The following is a 20,848-nucleotide window of genomic DNA, read 5'->3' on the forward strand; positions in this document are numbered from 1 at the left end:
GCAGTCGGATGAAACTGCCTTGTACTTAGGCAATATCTATCATCCCAAGAAACTGAGAGGCTGCTCTTTGAGAGGTGAGATTGAGAGGAAGGAAAGGAAGAGGAAGCAGGGGAGAAAAATAACAATTCTATGCCGAATCACCTGGGCTTGTCTTTGCTGTGCACAAAGCGTACTCTCTTCTCTGTCAGGTCTTCCCAGTTAAAATGGTCAGTTGCCCCCAGAGGGACCTCTTTTCCATTCAGCAGGAGCACCAACTGGCCATTAGTAGGGATGCTGGCAACATGGAACAGGAGCTCTGTGCCTCTGCCTTCTACCGCATGGACATCCAGCAAGGAGAAATCCAGGGGCTTCACCGAGCCGATCCCCAGGGCAAGAGAAGCATTCGTCTTAAGGAGGTGGGTATAGGTGCTGCCTAGAAAACAACACAAAACTAGCAAGGTCAGACACTGATGTTCTCCAATTCTTTGTCATATCATCTAAGCTTGGATGTTATTCAAAACTACTTTGGATGAAAATCCAGGTGAACATGATGGGAAGGGCTAGACTGACATCAAGAAAGAGAGGAATTTGAATTCTCCCTCAGGTATTTGAGAATTCACTTAATCTCTTTGGATCCCAGTTTCCTTCTCTATTTATGACTTCTATGGTCAAGCCATCAAATCTATGTCCCTTCTTCTACCTTTAAAATCTATATCCCAAGTCACCTGTACATAAATCTCATTTTTTTGGTAGTTGTTGCTTTTTGATGGTGGGAGCTAATCAGGGTTAAGTGATTTGCCCAGAATCACATAACTAGTAAGTGTCAAGTGACTAAGGCTGGGTGGCCAGGGATCTATCCCCCGTGCCACCTAACTGCACCCATTCATTGATTCTTAACATAGGATCAATGAGCATTAAAAAAATTGTAATTATATTGCAATATAATAGTTTTCTTTTAATAGTATATTCTTTATTTAGTGTACTTTAAAACATTATTAGATGTCCAGGGGTTTCGCCAGGCTTGCCAAAGGGGTCCATGACAAAATAGTATATGATTCTCTGCATTAAGATTAAAAAGTAAGAGAAATATTTGATTGCAATCAAAAACAGATTTTTCTAAAATGGTTTTTTTGATGTAAGGATATATGAGTAGCAATTTATTTATTCTTATAATAATAATAATAATAATAAATCTTATTTATTCACTTATTGGATTTGACTTCTGACATTTGTTAAGATGCAAAATGAACCCAGGCTCAGAAAATCTAAAATTCTGTTCATCACTAGGAAAGAAATATCCCTGTTAGGGATGCTGTAATACAGGGATGCAATATCCCTACCTCAAACTATAATACTTGGAATTAAATAGCTAGGGCTCCCTCCTACACCTAAATCACAAAGGACAGCTTTGGAATGCTGAATTTTAGTGTGAACTATTATACTGTAAATCTACTCTAGAGTACCAGGCACAGAGTAGGTACTTAAGGAATGCTTATTAATTGATGGCAATGTAATTAACTTTCACAGGATGATTTCTCCACTACATGCCAAGAAGAGTAAGCTGAATTCTCAATTACTATGGGATTTACACAAATAGGAGAGCATTTTAGCCAAGAAGATAAAAATTAACGACAATAACAAAATAACTTCAGAGATTTGCTCACTTTAAGTGCTTTGTATTCAAATGTCAGTTTTAATTTAAATGAACTCTTTCTTGATGATGTAAATCATTTATTTATGCATTTGGAGAGACTACCCTCTAGTTGCTTTAGAGCACTGATAATGGAAAGGAGGTTGACTTGTCAGTCTTTCAGAAATGTGCACATAATAGACATGCATTCATACTACATCTGCTTGCATTCTGTTCTCCATGTAGATACAATCATATCTCAATTGATGATTCTATATATTGATACTTTGGGGTGTTGTAAGTGGGTTATTATTTTCTCCCATTAAAAAAAGTTTATGGTATTCTGGCTCAGTTATCATGCTTTGCCAAATCCGCGAGAAGCCCTTTGTTCCCAAGCAACTCAAGATGTCCACACAAAAGTGGGAGTACTGTAAGTGATAGCTCTTTAACAAATGGAGCCTTTCCTGCTGACTACACAGCCTGTCCATTGAGAAAGTGTAGGTGAATTCCCAAGACTGTCAGATGAGACTCCCTCGGTGGGCACTCACCATAACACGTTCCATTCTGGAGGTGCCCAGAGAAGCCAGGAGCACAGCTGGAAACACAAAGCCCATTCTTGAGAGACATGCCATGATCACAGAGATGGCACTGTTCCTCGTGGCTACACTCCAAACACCCAGGGGGACAGGCTGTCAGGAACAGGAAACAATGAAGGCAGCTCCATTAGTCTTGTCAGAGGTTCCCCCAAATCTCCAGCCAACAGAAAAAAAACTTCATAGCCAAGATGAAATAACTTCTGATCACAGAAAAGTCACTCAAATCAGGAATCAAAAAAGATGGAATTTCATAGCCCATGGTGGTATATATTCAGCATTCATACAACAAGCATTTGGGGCAACTTACTAAACTTAATTGTGCTAGACACATGCAACAAAGGGCAACATAACATTTGGATAAGATATGAATCTTGCTCTCATGCTGTATGTCTAGCACACAGAAGAACAAAATAAATAATACTGTACAGTAAAATAAATATTTTATAATATATTGTATTATATGTTGTAATTATAAATCATATATTAAATTATCAGTGTTTTTATATATATGCATATTATGTGTTATATATTTAAACATATGTATGATTTATATTTAATCTTTATTATTTGTAGACTGTATTTGCAAATTTGTCTATGTGCTAAATTTTTTATCAATGCTTGCCATGATTTTATGGTCATTCACGGACATGTGCAGGGCAGCAAAAAATTTGGGTCACTCGAAATACACACTCCTAACTGAAGGTAAAAAAAAAGGTGAAGGATGCTGTACCTTGTTATTTTAGTTTTTATACTATAAACAAGAATCATTATTGGTCTATTTAGTGTCAAGTTTTTCACATTTTTGTGCTTTTTGTTAGTGACTGGCTTGGGGGGATGACCCCCAACTATCTGAAGTCTAGTTTTTCTGAGTACAAAAAAATTGAGATGTCTTATAAAGAAAAAAAAAGTGTATTAAATAAGTTGTATTCAATCATGACTTAAGAGTGCTGTTGGTCATGAGTTCAATGTCAATAAATAAATATGGTATATTCAGAAAAATTAAGAGGTAATTTGCAAGTTTGTATATGAGATCATATACAATGATAATGTATGATTATGACATGATAAAGTAAATTAGAGACTCAAAGTAAATAATTCAGTATTCAGTATTTGCTAATTCACTGTTCACAGCAATTTCATACCCCCTAACTATTATAAATGACAAGAATTTACTGTATATGCACACATATAGAGAGAGATATAGATTTAGATAAATAGATAGATAATTAGATAAGAGAATTAGTGGACTGGGAAGTACAAAGGGGAAAGTTATTATCAACTTTGGGAAATCAGAAAAAGCTAACATAAACTGCCCTTTGAGAAAATGAAGGTGAATTCCCAAGACTGTCAGAGCTAGATGGTGAAAATAATATTTGGGTTGAGCTTTGAAGGATAAGTAGGAAAAATATTCTAAGTCATATTTTTGTTCACTGGATCCTTTTATATCTTTTCCGGGATCTATTTAAATAATTATTGTAGTGAACCATTTGGTTAAATAGAAACTTTTGGGGATGAGGGGCTAAGGTTGTAAAGCAAAAATCACCCCTAATTTATAAATTCTGATTTTAATCAGAAAGACTTATCTAAATTTAGCTGCATAAGAATCTCACATTTCTAGTCACTACATTTAAACAGTCCAAAAGACCATATGCTTTGGTGTCCTTGGTCCTTCTTCCCATCACATTTTCCATCTCAACATTGCCCTCTCAATAGAAAACTTAATGCACTCTTTCTGTTCCATTAAATGTTAGTTTGGAATTATTCTTCCTAAAGAACTTTAAGGGCAGAAATGATTTATATAAAAGAGTTCATTATTGGCTTGAATTTTTATCAACTATCTAGTCTGGTAATTAACAAATTTGCATAGGAAACTGTCAATTGCTTTAGATGATTCCCCAAGATTGCCCATCCCTGTATCACAAAAGCTAGTGGTTCCCTGGAAATCAACACACTGAATACAGATATTTTCCCCCATCCTCAGAACTTTTGCTTCCTCAGATAAACCTTACCTATGCATCTCTGTGTCCTGGTGTCTACATAATGTCTCTTGCCACATTTCTGAGTACACTGGGCTTCAAGGAGGAGAAATGGTTCTTCACAGTGAGTACATTCATGGGGACCCAGACACTCAAGACAATGATCACCACAGTCTAAAAAAACAAAATCAAAAGAAACAATAATTGGAAGAGTTAAAATCTGTTTTTAAAAAATGGGTCATATTATTAATTCCCAAAAGAAAGAATCAAGGTACAGCGATTTCTATTGATCCACATTTCTATTTTTATATGTCTACAAAATCTTTGCAAGAATAACCTGGTCTGAGACAGTTAGAGAGAGGCTTTCATATGCAGAACACAATATTTAATATAAAAATGTTGATTGATTAGATTAAAATTATACCCTAAACATTCTTCTCCAACAAGATATGCCCCATATATGTCTAAGATATGATATATAACAATTATATATAATTTAACATGTAATCATATGTATTAGTATATAAGTATATATAATAGAATACAAAATAAAATAACTTTGATGGCTCTTATCATTATTATTTAATTATATAACACATAAATTATGTATAATATAAATTATATTATCTATAAAACAATAAAAACCATCATTAAAATAATAATAATAATTAAATATTATTATTATTAATATACCCAAATGGAAAGATCTGTATGTTCATCAAAAGCATGTCACTGACCTAGAGACCAGGGCAGAAATAAAAAATAGGATGAATTTTTTAAAGGTGATGGAATGTTCCAAGTGTTCCTGTTCATGAATGAGAATATGCTGACTGTATTAAGCCCTGGAACAGAGCTTTGTCAATCACATAATACATTCATAGTCACACACACACACACACACACACACACACACACACACACGAACTTATCCCACAGAGAACACATCAAATGAAGTGTGTCTATTGTTCAGAATGAGAAAGACAGTACAAAAAGCTAGTCCACAGTTCATAGAGCTTTTGTTGTTCAATTATTTCAGTCATGTCCAACTCTTTATGACTTCATTTGTGGTTTTCTTGACCTAAAAAACCTGAAGTGGTTTGCCATTTCCTTCTCTAGCTCATTTTACAGATGAGGAAATTGAGGTAAAAATGGGTCAGTGGCCTCCAGAGTCATACAGCTTGTGTCTGAAGCCAGATTTGAAATCAGGAAGACTCATCTTCCTGACTCCAAGATCAACATTCTAGCTGATCTAGCTGACCCACATATAACTTAGATATTGATATTAGATATTAATTATTAGATTAATTAATTATATATTAATTGATATTAGATATAACAGATAGAGATTATAAACTAAGCCCAAAATTGAAAAAAAAAAAGCTGGAAAGTACTCTTTAATGCTTCCTGAAACACAAGCTCATTTTTTTAAACATCAGTATTCTTCCAGTGATGGTTTAGGGATGATCATCATGAAAGACAGTCTCTTGGAAATTAAAATACTGGGGTTTACTCAAAAAGGAAGCAGAAGTAGTCATGAGTAAGCTACAACTCATTAATTGAGGACTACTCTAGGAGATCTGTAGCTGGCAGGAAACTGAGGTGGCTAGATCTCATGTTATTTGTTCATATAGCTAGAGTGAAGGATAACCTTGGACTGTCTAGATACTACACCAATATATATGCTATGTCAGGAAATCAGGAGAACAGAGAAACATTCATCCCTTCCCCAAAAGCTTAGTGAGACCCCCAGTAGAAGATATATGAGGGGATATGGAAAAGGAGATATAAAGGATACATGAATGGAGTCAAATACTACACTGTTAGAAGTACTCCATCAGTCTACATTTTCGAAGAACCTACTAAATACTTTGTGCTGATATTTGAGGAATATATAAAGACAGATATGTTGCCTAACCTCAAAGAGTTTGACATGTAATTTTTAAATATATTACTAGAGAACTAGACCCTAGAAGATTAAAGCTGATGATCATATCGTCTTAATTAAAATTGTGATAGACACACATCTGACTTACCTATGTCATCATTTCCTTCACACATAAATGTTCACTAACTCCTCCTATAAACAAGTGTACTTTTAGGGAACCTGGTCTCAAGGTATTCTTTTATACCCCTTACTGCAAGTGGCATTTTCTGAGCAATGCAATATATATATGAAAGCCACCAACTATTACTGGACATTGGGTATTCTTAATCTAAGTGATCTTTACTTAAGAAAAAAGGGAGAAAAAAATAAAATAAAAATAAGCAAAACAACAACAACAACAAAAGGAGAGAAAAAAATTAGAAGTGGCTGGAGGGTAAAAGGTGAAGACAAGCAGAAGGACTTGCCCTGCCACAAGCTCTTGAATATTTAGTAATACAGCAGAACTATATTTGAACAGTGAAAGCAACATGATAAAGAAAAACAATTTCAAAAGACTTTAGAATTCTGATCAATGAAATGATAAACCACTGTTCCAGAAGACTGAAGGTGACTCACATTACCTGTCTCCTGCCAGAGAGGTGATAGACTTAAAATGTAGCATGAATGATAATTGTAGAAATAAGTATAGAAGAATTGCACATGTTTAACATATATTGGATTACTTGCCATCTAGAGGAAAGGGTGGGAGGAAGGGGAAGAAATTTGGAACACAAGGTTTTACAAGGTTCAATGTTGAAAATTTATCCATGTATATATTTTGAAAATATTTTCTTTAATAAAAGAAAATAAAATTTAATGTAGCATGAAAAAATGGGAATTTTATTCCCTGGACTATGTGCATCCTTATCATCAGTATTTTCTTTTTTTCTTTCTTTTTTTTAAATTGTTCAATGTGTGGAGGGAGTAATGAAATGGAAAATTAATAAATTCTCATTTTAAAAAATCTGTTTCTCAGTCAATAAACATTTATTAAGGACTAACTATGTGCCAAACACTGAGATAAGTGCTGTCCTCCAAAGAAAGGGAAAAGACGATTTCTACCCTCAATCACACTCAAATTTTTAAAGATTTTGCCCTTTTGAGAATATCTGAAGTCTGTGGGAGTACAATCATAGCGGTTAGAATGTAGAAGCCAAGGTTAGATAAATAGAGACTTACTCTTGCAATGGTCTGCATCCCTGTAAAAGGAAAGTGAACACTGCTCTACACAGATGCTATTCTGAAGTACATAGCCATCCATGCACTGCAGGCAGTCTGTGCTCAGTGGACCCTGGCACGAATTGCAGCTCCAGTCACATTCTGGGGGAAAAAAAAGACAAATCCAAGCATGATTAGCTGCAATTCCTATACACGTGGAGCAAGAGTGTTTAAGACTTAATAAATGTTTATTGACTGAGAAACTGATTTTTCAGTGTTTCAGGTTCCAGTGTACCTTATCCTTATTATAAGCTCTAAAACAAGCATACACTTAATTACAGCCCCTATTCTCACACAAACGTTTTATTGTCCTTATTTTTCCAAGAAATTTACCTGGGATGTCAACAACAACCAAAAATATGCTTTCTGTCGCTTTGAGAATCTTTAGCACTTAATAAAGATTGGATATTGGCTACTTTTTGGAAGAAAAGAGATCATGTAGAATTTATCTCCACATAAAGACAAGTATTCACAAGATGTAATAAATCCATCACTTTAAGCAGCAAAATTAACTATTCCAAATTGACTCCATGAGTGTGCACTATTTGCATAGCACTGGGCTGGGTGCTATGGGAAATACAAACAAACAAACAAAAACCCCATTGGATTTGGAGAGGATTTCAGCATGAATCCAATTTCATTTCTTTGTCTGTAGAATGAAAAAATTATATTAGATGTGTTCTGTCCTAGTACCTTTTCTCTTATATTCTCTTGGTAATTTTATCAATGGGTTTACTTATCATTTCTACACAAATGCTTCAAATTTATATGTTAATCCCCAGCCTTTTTCCTGAGCTTCAGTCTCACACAAACAATTGCCTATTGGGCATTTCAAACTGGACACCATAAAGACAATGCATATTTAAAACAGAATTCATCTCCCTCCACTGTGAACTTTTTTCTGATTCAAACTTCCCCTTTTCCCCACATTTCTTAGTCTCCTAGGTCCATGACCTTGCCATTATCTCTGGTTCCTAATCATCTCAACTTAGACCTCCATCTCTCAAAGACCTTGTTTTTCATTTTTCTTCAGTGGTTCAGTTGTGTCTGAGTCTTTGTGACCTCATGAATCATAATGTCTATGTAGTTTTCTTAGCAAAGATACCAGAGTGGTTTGCCATTTGTTTCTCCAGCATTTTAATTACTTTGAATTTATTCTGTATACACTTTTACACACACTTCTCTTCTTCACTCTCACATAAATTCTTTTAGAATTTACTTATTTCAGAGCCTAGCAAAATTTTTGGCACATAGAAGGTATTTAATAAATGTTTGCTGATTGATCACTCAAACTCCAAATCCCAGGATCACATAATATGTGGCCTCGTAACCTGAATTTATCTTTTACAGTGGGTGATGAGAAGGCAAGACATCCATAAAACAGCTAATAAATAATTATAAGTAATGGAAAAGAAAGTACTTATCTTCAGCTTTGTCCAGTCCTTATTCCAAATAGTGCAAATCAACCATTATCTACCTTTCCTTTTGTCCAGAATCCAATATTTTTAAATCTCCAAGAAGCCAGTAACCATGCAAGACTGTACTTGTGCTCCCAAGAAGATTTAGAATGTTAATCTCATTCATTTATTTGGTTAATCTAGACTTAAGGGCCATAGCAGAGGTAGGAAAGCACAGGATTTAATCAGTAAATCAAATCCTTTAACAAATTTTCCAGGTCAGTTACAAAATTATTTACAAGGGAAAAGCTCTGCATTCATCTTGGCTGTTCAGCCAGCAGTGGGGAGGAAGGAAATGGAAAAGCTGCTCTTGATTGAAGGACAACAGACCTCCTAAGTTGATAATAAAAGTAGCCAAGAGGTAGAATTATCACACATTTATGAATTTTTAAAGGATCCCACATTTTCCCACCTGCTTAATACCAAAGCTCCGGCTCTTCTCCTAGAATAGAGGGTGAGGGGGAAGACAGAAAAGAAGGAATAAAGGAACCTTTCAGAAGCAAGCTCAGAAGAGTAAAATACTGATAGAATACACATAGCTACTCATTCCTTATTCCCCTCATTCCTTCTAAAAGGCAGTACAAAATTACAGAATTTGTGGAGATAATTGGGGCAAATGGATAAAAACAGAAAACATTTTTTTTGATGGCACAAGCTCTCTCAGTATTGCCAGTGCTTTTCAAAAACATGGAGGCACAAGAAACGAGGCCCATTATGATGAGCTCAGCCTTGGAGAGGAAGTAGTAAGCATCTATTTACATCACTTGCATATAGACACACATGTCAAAAAGACCTTTGTTAGTAATGATGAAGCTTGCTTCTTTTCACTTCTTAGCAGAATAATGTATATGTTTATAGACATAACTAAGGTATGAATTTATTTTACTTGGATGTACTTATTACAAGGCTAGGATTTTTTTATGAGAGAAGAGAGTGGAAAGGGAAGAAAGATAATAACAGAGATTCAAAATGAAGAAAAAAGTAAAATAATATCAATGAAACATTAAAAAAAACAAAGGAGAATGCAAAAGAAAGATCAAAAGGGGACAAAGATAAATAGGACTATTTGATACCATCATGTTAAATATATAATTTTTTCACTCTCTGTGTAACAGATGTTCACCATTTCCAGTAGAGTCTGCTTTTTCTGCTCTCTTTGTATATGAAAATGATCATATTTATTCACATTTGTCAAATTAACAATTTAAAAAGAAAATTTTGGAAGAAAAAAAAACCTTTGGTTACCTTTGCATGATTTGGTGGACAGGTCGAGGTAGTATTGCTGTGCACAGCTCTCATACTGACATTCTCCAAAGAGAAGGACCTTACTTGGGTCCCTGCAAGAGGTACATCTTGATGGGGAATCACAACTCCAGCACTGGGCATCGCATGCTAAACAGACAGAGGGGAAGACCAAATGATTACAATCCAAAGTATCAAACACTAGTCTACTTGTACAATAGGATATGGTGCTATCCCTAAAGATATGAAAAAAAACACGCTGGAATTTTTATCATTATTTTCATTCATAATATTCCCTTAGGAGAAACAAAGAAGAGAGATCCCAGAAAAAGCACTGGGATTGGAATCACAAACATGGTGATAAGGCTCAGGTGCATCAACTGTAGACCCTGGGTTTTCCATAAGTTTCATTTCCCTCACCTGTCAAAGGAGCTTCAATAATACAAGATGATAGTATCCCTTAGATAAAAACGACATGGGAATTCAGTCCAGGATAGATGAGCAACTCTCAAGAGAGAAATTTGGAAGACATAAAGAAAACAACTACAAAAGAAGAAAAAATGGGCAATGACTGGATAAACCAATGAGGATATACCAAAAACTCAATAATCATTTAATTTAATATAAATATATAGGTTCTCAACAATTAGATGATTTATAGGCTCTCAACACTGAGATGATTCAGGCCGTTTCCAATGGTCTTGTGATGAAGAAAGCCATCTACACCAGAGAGAGGGCAGTGGGAACTGAATGTGAATCACAACATAGTATTTTCACTCTCTTTGTTGTTGTTTGCTTGTATTTTGTTTTCTTTCTCATTTTTTTTCTTTTTAATCTGATTTTTCTTGTGCAGCATGGTTTTTGTAGAAATATTTATAGAATATTTATAAACACATGTTTAACATATATTGGAACACCTGCCATCTAGGGAAGGTGGGGGGGGGGGAAGGATGGAAAAAATTAGAACACAAGGTTTTGTAAAATTATTGAATATTGAAAATTATCCATGTAAATATTTTGAAAATAAAAAGCTTTAATTAAAAAATAAAAAAGGAAAAATATACATGGCACTAAAGCTGAAAGAAAGATCAGGTAAAGAAAGATCAATTTAAGAGTGTGACATATTATAAAGATAATGTCCAGGGTGCTAAAGTTAAAAAAAAAATGAAGCTGATTACAAAAGCTAAGGATGACAACAACAAAAAGTTTAGCTTAATTTGGTTTTTAACTGTATTGAGGGAAAGAAAAGGTTCAAAAACTTGGCAGGAACAATGCTCAAGGATAACTGAACAACACAGATAAGATAAGACAATTAAATTCTATTTTGTTTCTGTTTTGCCTGCTAACAAAAATGACCTTCCCCCTCAAAATAACAAAACTAAAATGGCCAATAAGGAATTGATAGCCAAGATAAGTAAGGAGACAGTATGAGAGCATCTAATTGTCTTTGATGAATTCAAGAATCCTGACCCAAATAAACAGGATTTTTGGGATACCAAAATGATAGGTGTGATTATGAATAATCCTATTGGCAATAATAATAATATTGGTAATAATTGGCAAACCATGGAAAACAGAAGAGGTACGGTAGGTGTATAAAAGAGCAAACACTGTCTCAATGTTCAAAAAAAAGGTTAGAGATTGTTGGTGAGCATCTAGAGAAAAAAAGAAATGATTACAAGGATCCAGCATGGCTTCCTACAGACCAGGTTATATCAGGCTAATGTTACTTCCTTTTTTAATAGGATTACTAGGTTTTAGAAAATTCTGAAATTATAGGAAAGCATTTGATAAAGTATCAAATATTTTTGTGGAAAAGAGGGAGGAGAGGAGAGAGAAAGAAGAGGAAAAAAGAGGAGGGAAAGGAAGAAAGAGGTGGGGAAGAGAAAGAGAAAAATAGAGACAGATAGACTATGTAATAAAAAATTTAGAATTGACTGAATAATTAGACTTATGGAATAATCATCAATGGCTGGATGATAACAAGAGATCTCCTTAGTGGAAAATCCCAAGTAACTCCCCTTGGTCCTTAAACTGACTATTATATTTATTAATGACAGAGAGAAATTAATCAATAGTATACTCATCAAATGTACAGATGGCAAAAAGCTTAGAAGTAATAGTAACATTAGATTGCCAGAATCAAGATCCAAAAGAATTTTGATGGGGTTAGAGCACTTGGCTCAATAATAAGATGAAATTCAATAGGGATGAATGTACTACCTTATACTTGAGGTCAAAAAAATCAACTTTTAATGTAGAAGATGAAGTTGACTGAAAGTACAATGTGCACAATCTGTATAATATGACAGCCAAAAAGACACAAAACCAAAAGCCTAATGAGACTTTGAGCTACATTAAAACAGAAATAAGGAAGTGACAGTCCCACTTTATCAGTCTAATGCTGGAATTTTGTGTATAGGTCTTAATACCACAATTAATAAGTTAGAGTACACTGGAAGGAAAAATTACATGGTTTGGATCCTTGAGTTTATGCCATAAAAAGAGCTATTGAAAGAATGGGGATGGTTAGAAATGGAGAATAGAAGATTTAAGGGAGGGAAAAAGTAAGAAGGGAAGGGGCCAAAAAATTTTCATTCAAGACTTTGAAAAGCTATTAGATGACTTGAGGGTTGGAAACTGTTATGTTTGGTGCCGGGTGGGGGGGGGGCGGGCAGAAACAGAAGCTATGAGTAACAGATGAAAAGAAATAAATTTGGACTTGATGTCAGGAGAAACTTTCCACCAATAAGAGCTGTTAAGAACTATACACAAAACTCCAAAGTTAGACTATCACCTTCTTATTCCTGAAAACTTTGCCTTTTTTAATGTAGCTCAAAGTCTCATTAGGTTTTAAGTTTTGTGTCTTTTTGGCTGTCATATTATATACAGATCATGCACATTGAGCTTTCAGTCCACTTCATCTTGTACATTGAAAGTTGATTCTTTGACCTTAAGTATAAGGCAGTACACATTGTGAGGTGGTCAATTCTCCTTCATGGGAGATCTTCAAATGGAAACTGGATATTCACCTGATGGGTATATTAGAGTATGGATTCTTTGGGGTATTGAAATAGATTTTTCCTAAAACATATTACAGTAGAAGAATTCTGTAGAACAACTGGAATAAAATATGAAATAATGGAAATACAGTTAGGATACTGAATAGTGAGAATAATGTGCCACATAAAGTAGTCACATCATTTGAATGTGCGCTGCATATTTCCTTTCTGCTAACCAGTTACCATATTTTACATAATCATGTTTTGAGTAATGCAAATTTTAATGATGCAACAGTTACTCCAGGGGGATTCATTACTCAAACTAATTGGGACTAACTATATATGATAAAAATTAAAAGATGGTTTGGTCATAAGATGAGAGTGAGTGCTGACTAGTGGACAACCTGAATTTCCCACTGATATCCTATTAATAGCAAGAGAAATCATGCAAGGCCACCAGTATTTTGGATGAATATCACTGTAGTGAAATTAAAAAACAGTATATGGGAAAGTGTAACCCAGGATAAATAGACATGGATGGGTTAATGCCGACATTATTGTTCAGTCGTGTCTGAATCCTCGTGACTGGATTTTCTTGGTAGAAATACTAGAATAGTTTTCCATTTGCTTCTCCAGTTCATTTTACAGATTAGAAGACTGAGACAGGCAAGGTTAAATGACTTACACAGGGTCACACAGCTAGGAAGTGTCTGAGGCTGGATTTGAACACAGGAAGATAAGTTTTTTAGACGCTCATGTTGTCCTCTTACTTATTTTGACTATCAATTCCTTATTGGCCATTTTAGTTTTGTTATTTTGAGTGTGAAGCTCATTCTTGTTGGCAGGCATATATATTTCCAGATCCGGCACTTTACTGGGCCACCTGATGCTGATATTACTGAAGGGAAATCAAATGACATCAAGTTTGAATACTGGAGTATATTTGGAGATGGACATTGATAAATTAGTGTCTAGATGAATTTAGACAAGAGACTAAGGGCTCTGGAAATAATATTAGAGAAGGAATGGCTGAAGTAACAGTAATGGGGAAAGGGATATGTCTTCAAATGCTTAGAAGGATTTCACAAAAGATTAGACTTATTCTGTGGTGCTCTGTATGATAAATTGTGGAAAAGATAAATTGAAGAAGGGGAGGGATACTTCATGAGGATTGTAATCTCCATTACTGGAGATCACAGGATCATAAATCTAGAGAAAGAATGGATTTAAGGGTCACTGAATCCAACTCCCACATTTTATAGACAAATGAAGTCTCAAGAACAAAATATCCAAAGTCAGACAGTAACCTGAATATAAACTGAACCTGGATCCTCAGAGTAGGAAACTAGAGTTTTTCCCAAAGCATCTTTATGCCTTTCAGCAAAGGCTAGATAACGGTCTGTCAGGAATGCTTTAGCAAGGATCTTTTACCAGATGGAAACTTGGGCCGGATGCCTTCTGGGGCCCAGAGCTCTGAAACACAGTCTTAGATTCACTTGCTTCTTAGTTCTCATCACAACCATAATCAATAATTTTAGAAAGCATTACATTAGTGTTGAATTCCTAAAGAGTTCCATACTGACAGAGTAAAGCAGTAGACTACTCTTAAAAAATCACCATCAAAAGAATGTCTCAAAGGGAGGCAGACTTTCAGTTCTCATGTCCTTCAATACAGGGGATAGAAGTACCCCTCAGAGATATCAGGGATGCGTGATATCCCTCTACGTGATAATGAATCCATTAAATTGGCTCAGACTGCAATCGTCTCTACATGTCAGAGTCACAAAATGGAATTATAGATTATCAGTGTAGCATGCACACAGATACACACATACTCCAATTTCCCAATCCACAGCCAGAATTTTCCGTCCCCTAAGAAAATGACACTTAATTTTTAGCAAAGGACCCAAGATGGAAGATTATTCCATCTAAAATTCATAACCCTATTTAGACATACACATTCCAGTTTCCCATTCCCTAAGAAAATGACACTTAATTTTTAGGAAAGGACCCAAGATGGAAGATTATCCCATCTAAAATGCATAGCCCTACTTATGTGATACCACTTGAAATATACTTGACTTGTGCAGGGGTCACATTGAACATAAAAAGAAGCTTCCCATAGGAGAATGACTTTAATATAGTTCATTTTTATCATCCACTCTACAGCAGGGGCTCTATCTTTTTCCTTTCCATTTTTTGTTCCCACAATACCACTACTGGGAAGACATACATCCCCATTACTATTTCTCTGCTAAAGCATCTTTGTTTATGTGTTGAACATTCATGTACATTCATCTTTGTTTTTACAGAATCTAAGAGTTCCCCAGACTACTAGAGATAATCAAACAATATGTGTTCCCAACCAGATCCTAGGAAATGGCCCAAATAATAGCACTCTAGCTCAAAGGTCAAAGATGAACAAAAATAGTCATTTCCAACTTCTCTAATTTCCCAATCATGCTTGTTGTAATTATTTAGTAAAGAAAAAATGGAATAGCTTTTAAAAAAACAAAACAAACAAATAGCACCTTACTTGAAATAATGTAACTAAAAAACAACTTATTAGCAGTGATTTGCTTGTCTTCTACCTTTACTCTGGTGCAAAACTACTCACACACATTAAGGAGAACTAGATTACCTTTTCAAGTTATTGCTTTGATCTTTTATAAAATTATATTTCATTTAGAATTTATTTTAAAATTATAATTTATAAATATGTGATATTTCACAACATATGTGTATGCAAATAAAATGTAAATTCACATTGGTTCCTCATAAAATTAACCTTGTTATGGTCTCCTCATCTTGTGTCCTTTTTATCATGAAGGTGAGTGGTCTGGCTTACCAAAATCTATACCAGTTTCTGGTGGCCCTTCCAATCTGGAGAGCCATCAAGTACAAGTGCAATAAGATAATAAGCATGTAACAGTTGTTGGGGAATCAACCTCAGTTTGAAGGGCCTCAATACCAGGATGCATCCTTTGTCCATAGAAATTCTTTTTTAAAAAATCTCCCTAGTCCCCCACCATTAACAAATTCAAAGATTCCTGACATAATAGAGCAAGTATAAAGCTAATGGGGGAGTGGGGCACTGGAGAGTTGACAATATCAAAGGAAGGTTGTTGATTAAAGAGAAATAAATTCAAGTTCTAGAGCCATTCCCCTACCACCATACAATGTACCAGATGAAAGGAAAGCAGAGAGCAGAAAGCAGTAGAACATACGTTGGCAGGTATTGTTTTCATCCAGATAGTGTCCTGGGAAACAGGTGCTGGTACACAAGCCATTGTGAGACAGGACAAGGTCAGCTTCACATGATGAGCAGGAGAAAGGGCCGTAGCCATGGCAAGTTTTGCAGGATGAATGACACCCTGAAAAAAAAAGAAATATTTGAGATCAAACTTTCCAAAGATCAAGCCCTGGTGATCCCAAAAGCATAACACTTCCCTTCTTTTCTCCATTGCTGGATACAGAAAGGGGCTCAAATTTCCAGAAGATACCTCTGGCATTTTTGCAGGTATCTCCAGCTTTGGGGTCCAGTGGCTACTTACGTTTACAAGCTCCATTCTCTGCATAGTATCCAGTGGGACAACTAGAAACACAGTGGTCCCCTAGCAGCAAGTAGCGGGCATTCTGACACCTGAGGCAGATGCTACCAGTGTTGTGGAGGTCGGCTACACATTGTTGACATAAAGGATGGCAGTCTGGGAAGCAAAAATAACAATAATAATAATATTTAATTAATATAAGAATATTAATAATATAATGATTATAATGTACAATATGTTACACATAAATAATATATAAGCATAATATAATAAAAACAAATAATTAATATAAAATTATGTACAATATATGAATATATTATATATATGCATAATATAAGTATAACAATTGACCGTGATATAATATAATAATATAAAAATTAAACGATGATGATGATGATGATGATTATATGTAATCATGTTACACAGAAGTCTCAGATGGTCCTGTGGACACAGTTTGGATCAAGGCAGCCTGGTATGATGGAAAGGGAAAATATTGGATTTGGAACACTTGATTCGGAAAACCTCATTTACTGCTTATGTGAACTCAAGCAGGTCAGTTTACCTCAGCTTACCTGTAAAATGATGGACAAGATGAAAGGGTAGAGGACTATGCATTTTTATTAAGTATCTACCATAGGCCAGGCACTGTGCTAAGCAATATAACAAATACTACTGTTAATAGGAGAACCTCACAGATCTAGAGAGCGCCCACCATCACTCTGTAGAATGATGCTGAGCTCTCCTTCATAAATTCTAAAATTCTATCCTTCCCAAAGGACCAGGAAACCCATAATCTAAAGTCTTTGGACTTATATGTTTGGTTAACTTCAGTAAATATAAAATTAATTAATTTATTAAGTAGAAAAAAGGGGAGAAAACACCTTCTTTGCAGATGCAGAGCCATAGGGATATAGAAAACCTCGTATATCATCATATTTCACCAAGTTTTGCTGAGTTGATCTTTTAAATTTTTCTTTTTTGTTGTTGTTTGTTACAAGGGATGGGTAAAGAATGGGGAGTATATTTGAAAATGAAAGTGATGAAAAACTAGGAGATATAAATAAACATTTTTTCCTTCAACAGAAGCAAAGTCCCATGACACTAAATACCATTTAAAAAAGCATTAGTGTAGGAAAGCTTTTTCCATGTTCTAGTAGGCAGGGTCCCCTATCCCATCACAATAATAATGTCCTATTGATCTGATTATAATTAATTCTATGGACAAAGAAAGACCTCTGTACAGCAAGAGCCATTCTATTCCTTGCCCACACAACAGTCATTTTCTATAATGGAAAAAAATAATTATTGTAGTCTGTTTTTATTGTAGCTGAGGGCTCTCTATATTTCTATCTTGTCTTAAAGTTATGATTACCTGCAACTCATCTCAGACTTTCATATGACAAACACCTCAACTTGGGAACAGAAACCACTTAAACTCAGAAAACATTCATCCATACAAGATCAGTGAGGTCCAAGTGCTAGGAGAAAGGAGGATTCTCAGTATTCCTTTTTTTCATCTTTCTTTTGTGGATTCAAAGCACTGATGTACAATTCAATTAATGGAACCTCATCTTTAATTCTATCATCATCTCTAGTTCTCTAAGACTGAGAATATAATTTTTAACAATACTCTCATTGTTTTAAAATTCCATTGCAACAAGATATTTCATAAGATTTCACATTAGGTAACTGTAATGGGATTTTACTTAACCAAACATATATCCTGCTTTCCTCATTCCTGAGCCACAAAAAACATTATCTCAATAACTGATCCCCTTTTCTTCTGAAAAATTGAAATTCCTTTTCCCACAGGAGAGAAGTTTCCATATTTTCCTGCCAATCCAGAAGAAGATTTAAGAGTGTCCATCTCAGAAGCATTAAGACATATTCATAAACTTGTTTTTCAACAGCATTAAAAAACCAATGACTCCTGGCCTTCCTCTGAACTTGGAGAGTTTAAGATTTTACAAGTAGTCTTTTGTCAGCCTCTAGGAACAATGAAGGATATCCTGTGAATCAAATTAATCCTCATTATAGTAATTCAGCAAATTATAAGGGGAAATAATAATGAGGCTACCTTCCATCTGGCAGATTGTCAATTAAAAAAAAATCAAAACAAAACAAAAGATCTTGCTTTTCTCTGCCTATTTCCTTTTTATAGAAGTGCAGAAGTGCACTTGTCAGAAGTGCAAATGCAAGGTGCCCATATGCAAACCAATTACACTATTTATATAACAGTTCATGAAATTAAGGAGGCCTGTGTTTAATGCCTTTAAATTGTGAATGAATGTGGAGTCCTGAAAAGACTTCTGTTTTGAGGATTTGGGAATAATTATTCTGAATATACTCTGTCTCCTGTTCCCTAAGGACATGCCCTTCTAGTTAAGAAGTAGCTCAGAAGGTATGAGAACCCATCAGTATCTAATAGGTGCTTTTTCCATAATATAATCAGGAAAATTGAATAAACTCTCTAAAATGAATAAAAAAAAGGTGGGGAGGGCTTTCTGGAAAGAAAATGGACAACTAGGAAATATCCTGAGTTGTCCAGTCTGGGTACAGCTATTAGCTTCCATTTATAGAGGCAATGTTTCATATTAATAAAAAATACCATAGAGATATCATGTAATTTTAAATTATAGATAGATAATAGCAGAGAGCTGCCTAAAACCAGTGAGATCAGAATTAAGTAGACCAAAATCTTAAGACACCATCTCCTATTAGTCCGTGATTTTCTATGCGTGCCCTCAAAGAAAGCATGACACACAGATGATAGTAAGTAGGGAAACTTATTGAAGATCAATTGATCAACACAGAGTCCCACAAAAATGCCAAACCATCCCATAGAAGCTGCTTCAGGAAAACATTTAGTCCCCTTATGTACAGAATATTCCAAATACCTTATTCCACACATCACATTCTTATTCAACCACTATTTACCCATTCTTTGAAATTAGAAAAATATATCATTTTCTACTCTGATTTTCTCAGCAAATTCAAAGAGAAAGGAAAAATATCATGGTTCATTTACCAATCCATTCATTCAAACCTAAGCTTTCCAATGTCATAGTACACGATAAGTTTTCAAATTTAAAAAAGGCTACTTAAATGTAAAATAAAACATGCCCTAATGTTCCCAGCTTCCATTGATGGAGAGGTTTCCAATTAGTATAACTCTTATTTTTAGTGATTACAGCTTTTTGTTGAGTAGAGTTTAGGTGGAGAGGAATGAAGCAGGAAAAGAAATGAGCAAAATCAAAAGTGGACATGGTTAGCAGGGGGTCTATCCACCAGAGAAAATGAGATGAAAGATAGAGAAGTATATTATGAAAGATCTGGACAGTCTCTCCTGAAGGATTCAGTTTGGGGTCTGGAGTTCTGGAGAACCAATGTCATACCAGGCAGGTGGGTAAATTTCACAGACCTGGATAGTGATAGGAACTATGAGAAGCTTGGTAATTCTTTGTTGATTCAGGTAGGTTTGGGTAGAATTTTTGGTCCTCAACTTCTAAAAGAGCTGGACTAAGTGCACTGGGGAGGGAAAGAACAGCAATGAGAAAACTCCCCTTTTCTATCTTTGTCCTATAGCACCTAAGTTAGGCTTTACCTCACTTTTAAAAAGCAAAAAACCTTTTTTCATAGAGATGGACCCAAAAATCAAACTTTCTTTGAACATCTCATTCCTCTTGTTTTATCTCAACTTGAGTAACAATGTGAAACATAGTCAAAATTAAGATAAAAGCTGTTTGGGCTTTGTTCTTGGGTCCCTTATATCTTACAATAGCCTGCTTCCAGGGCTGTGACTCCAAGTTGCCATTTTCAGAGTCTTATTGCTATGTAACCTTTACTGGGGTCTTCCATCATTAATGTGCCCCACAATGTTGCACCCAAAGCAAATTAAATTGAACATTGAGGGAGGTATAGTAAGCAAGAGGATAGCCTATCCATGTTAGACAAATCTCAATTTCTGTGTTTGTGTGGAAGGAGGGAGGGAGGAAGAGGAAGAGGAAGAGAAAGAGAAAGAGAGAGAGAGAGAGACAGAGAGAGACAGAGACAGAGAGTCAGAAAGAGAGAGACAGAGAGAGAGATACAGAGAGAGAGAGAGAGTCAGAGACAGAGACAGAGAGTCAGAAAGAGAGAGACAGAGAGAGAGACAGAGAGAGAGAGAGAGACAGAGACAGAGACAGAGAGTCAGAAAGAGAGAGACAGAGAGAGAGAGAGTCAGAGACAGAGAGTCAGAAACAGAGAGACAAAGAGAGAGAGAGAGAGAGAGAGA

The 20,848-nt window shown here is 35.2% G+C and overlaps 1 protein-coding gene across 1 annotated transcript in view; it reads right to left on the bottom strand.

The window, feature by feature from the left end:
* Positions 1 to 20,848, bottom strand: part of FRAS1 (Fraser extracellular matrix complex subunit 1) — a 360,951-nt gene that overhangs the window by 197,474 nt on the left and 142,629 nt on the right. Inside the window, exons 19-25 of the mRNA XM_051966720.1 lie at positions 16,579 to 16,731; positions 16,252 to 16,398; positions 10,026 to 10,172; positions 7,285 to 7,425; positions 4,215 to 4,355; positions 2,158 to 2,298; positions 142 to 412 (exon numbers count right to left, since the gene is read on the bottom strand). Coding sequence (XP_051822680.1) covers positions 142 to 412; positions 2,158 to 2,298; positions 4,215 to 4,355; positions 7,285 to 7,425; positions 10,026 to 10,172; positions 16,252 to 16,398; positions 16,579 to 16,731 — 1,141 coding nt within the window. The remainder of the gene's footprint in view (positions 1 to 141; positions 413 to 2,157; positions 2,299 to 4,214; positions 4,356 to 7,284; positions 7,426 to 10,025; positions 10,173 to 16,251; positions 16,399 to 16,578; positions 16,732 to 20,848) is intronic.

This window comes from Antechinus flavipes, chromosome 6 (genome assembly GCF_016432865.1).
Source record: "Antechinus flavipes isolate AdamAnt ecotype Samford, QLD, Australia chromosome 6, AdamAnt_v2, whole genome shotgun sequence".
Lineage (NCBI taxonomy): Eukaryota > Metazoa > Chordata > Mammalia > Dasyuromorphia > Dasyuridae > Antechinus > Antechinus flavipes.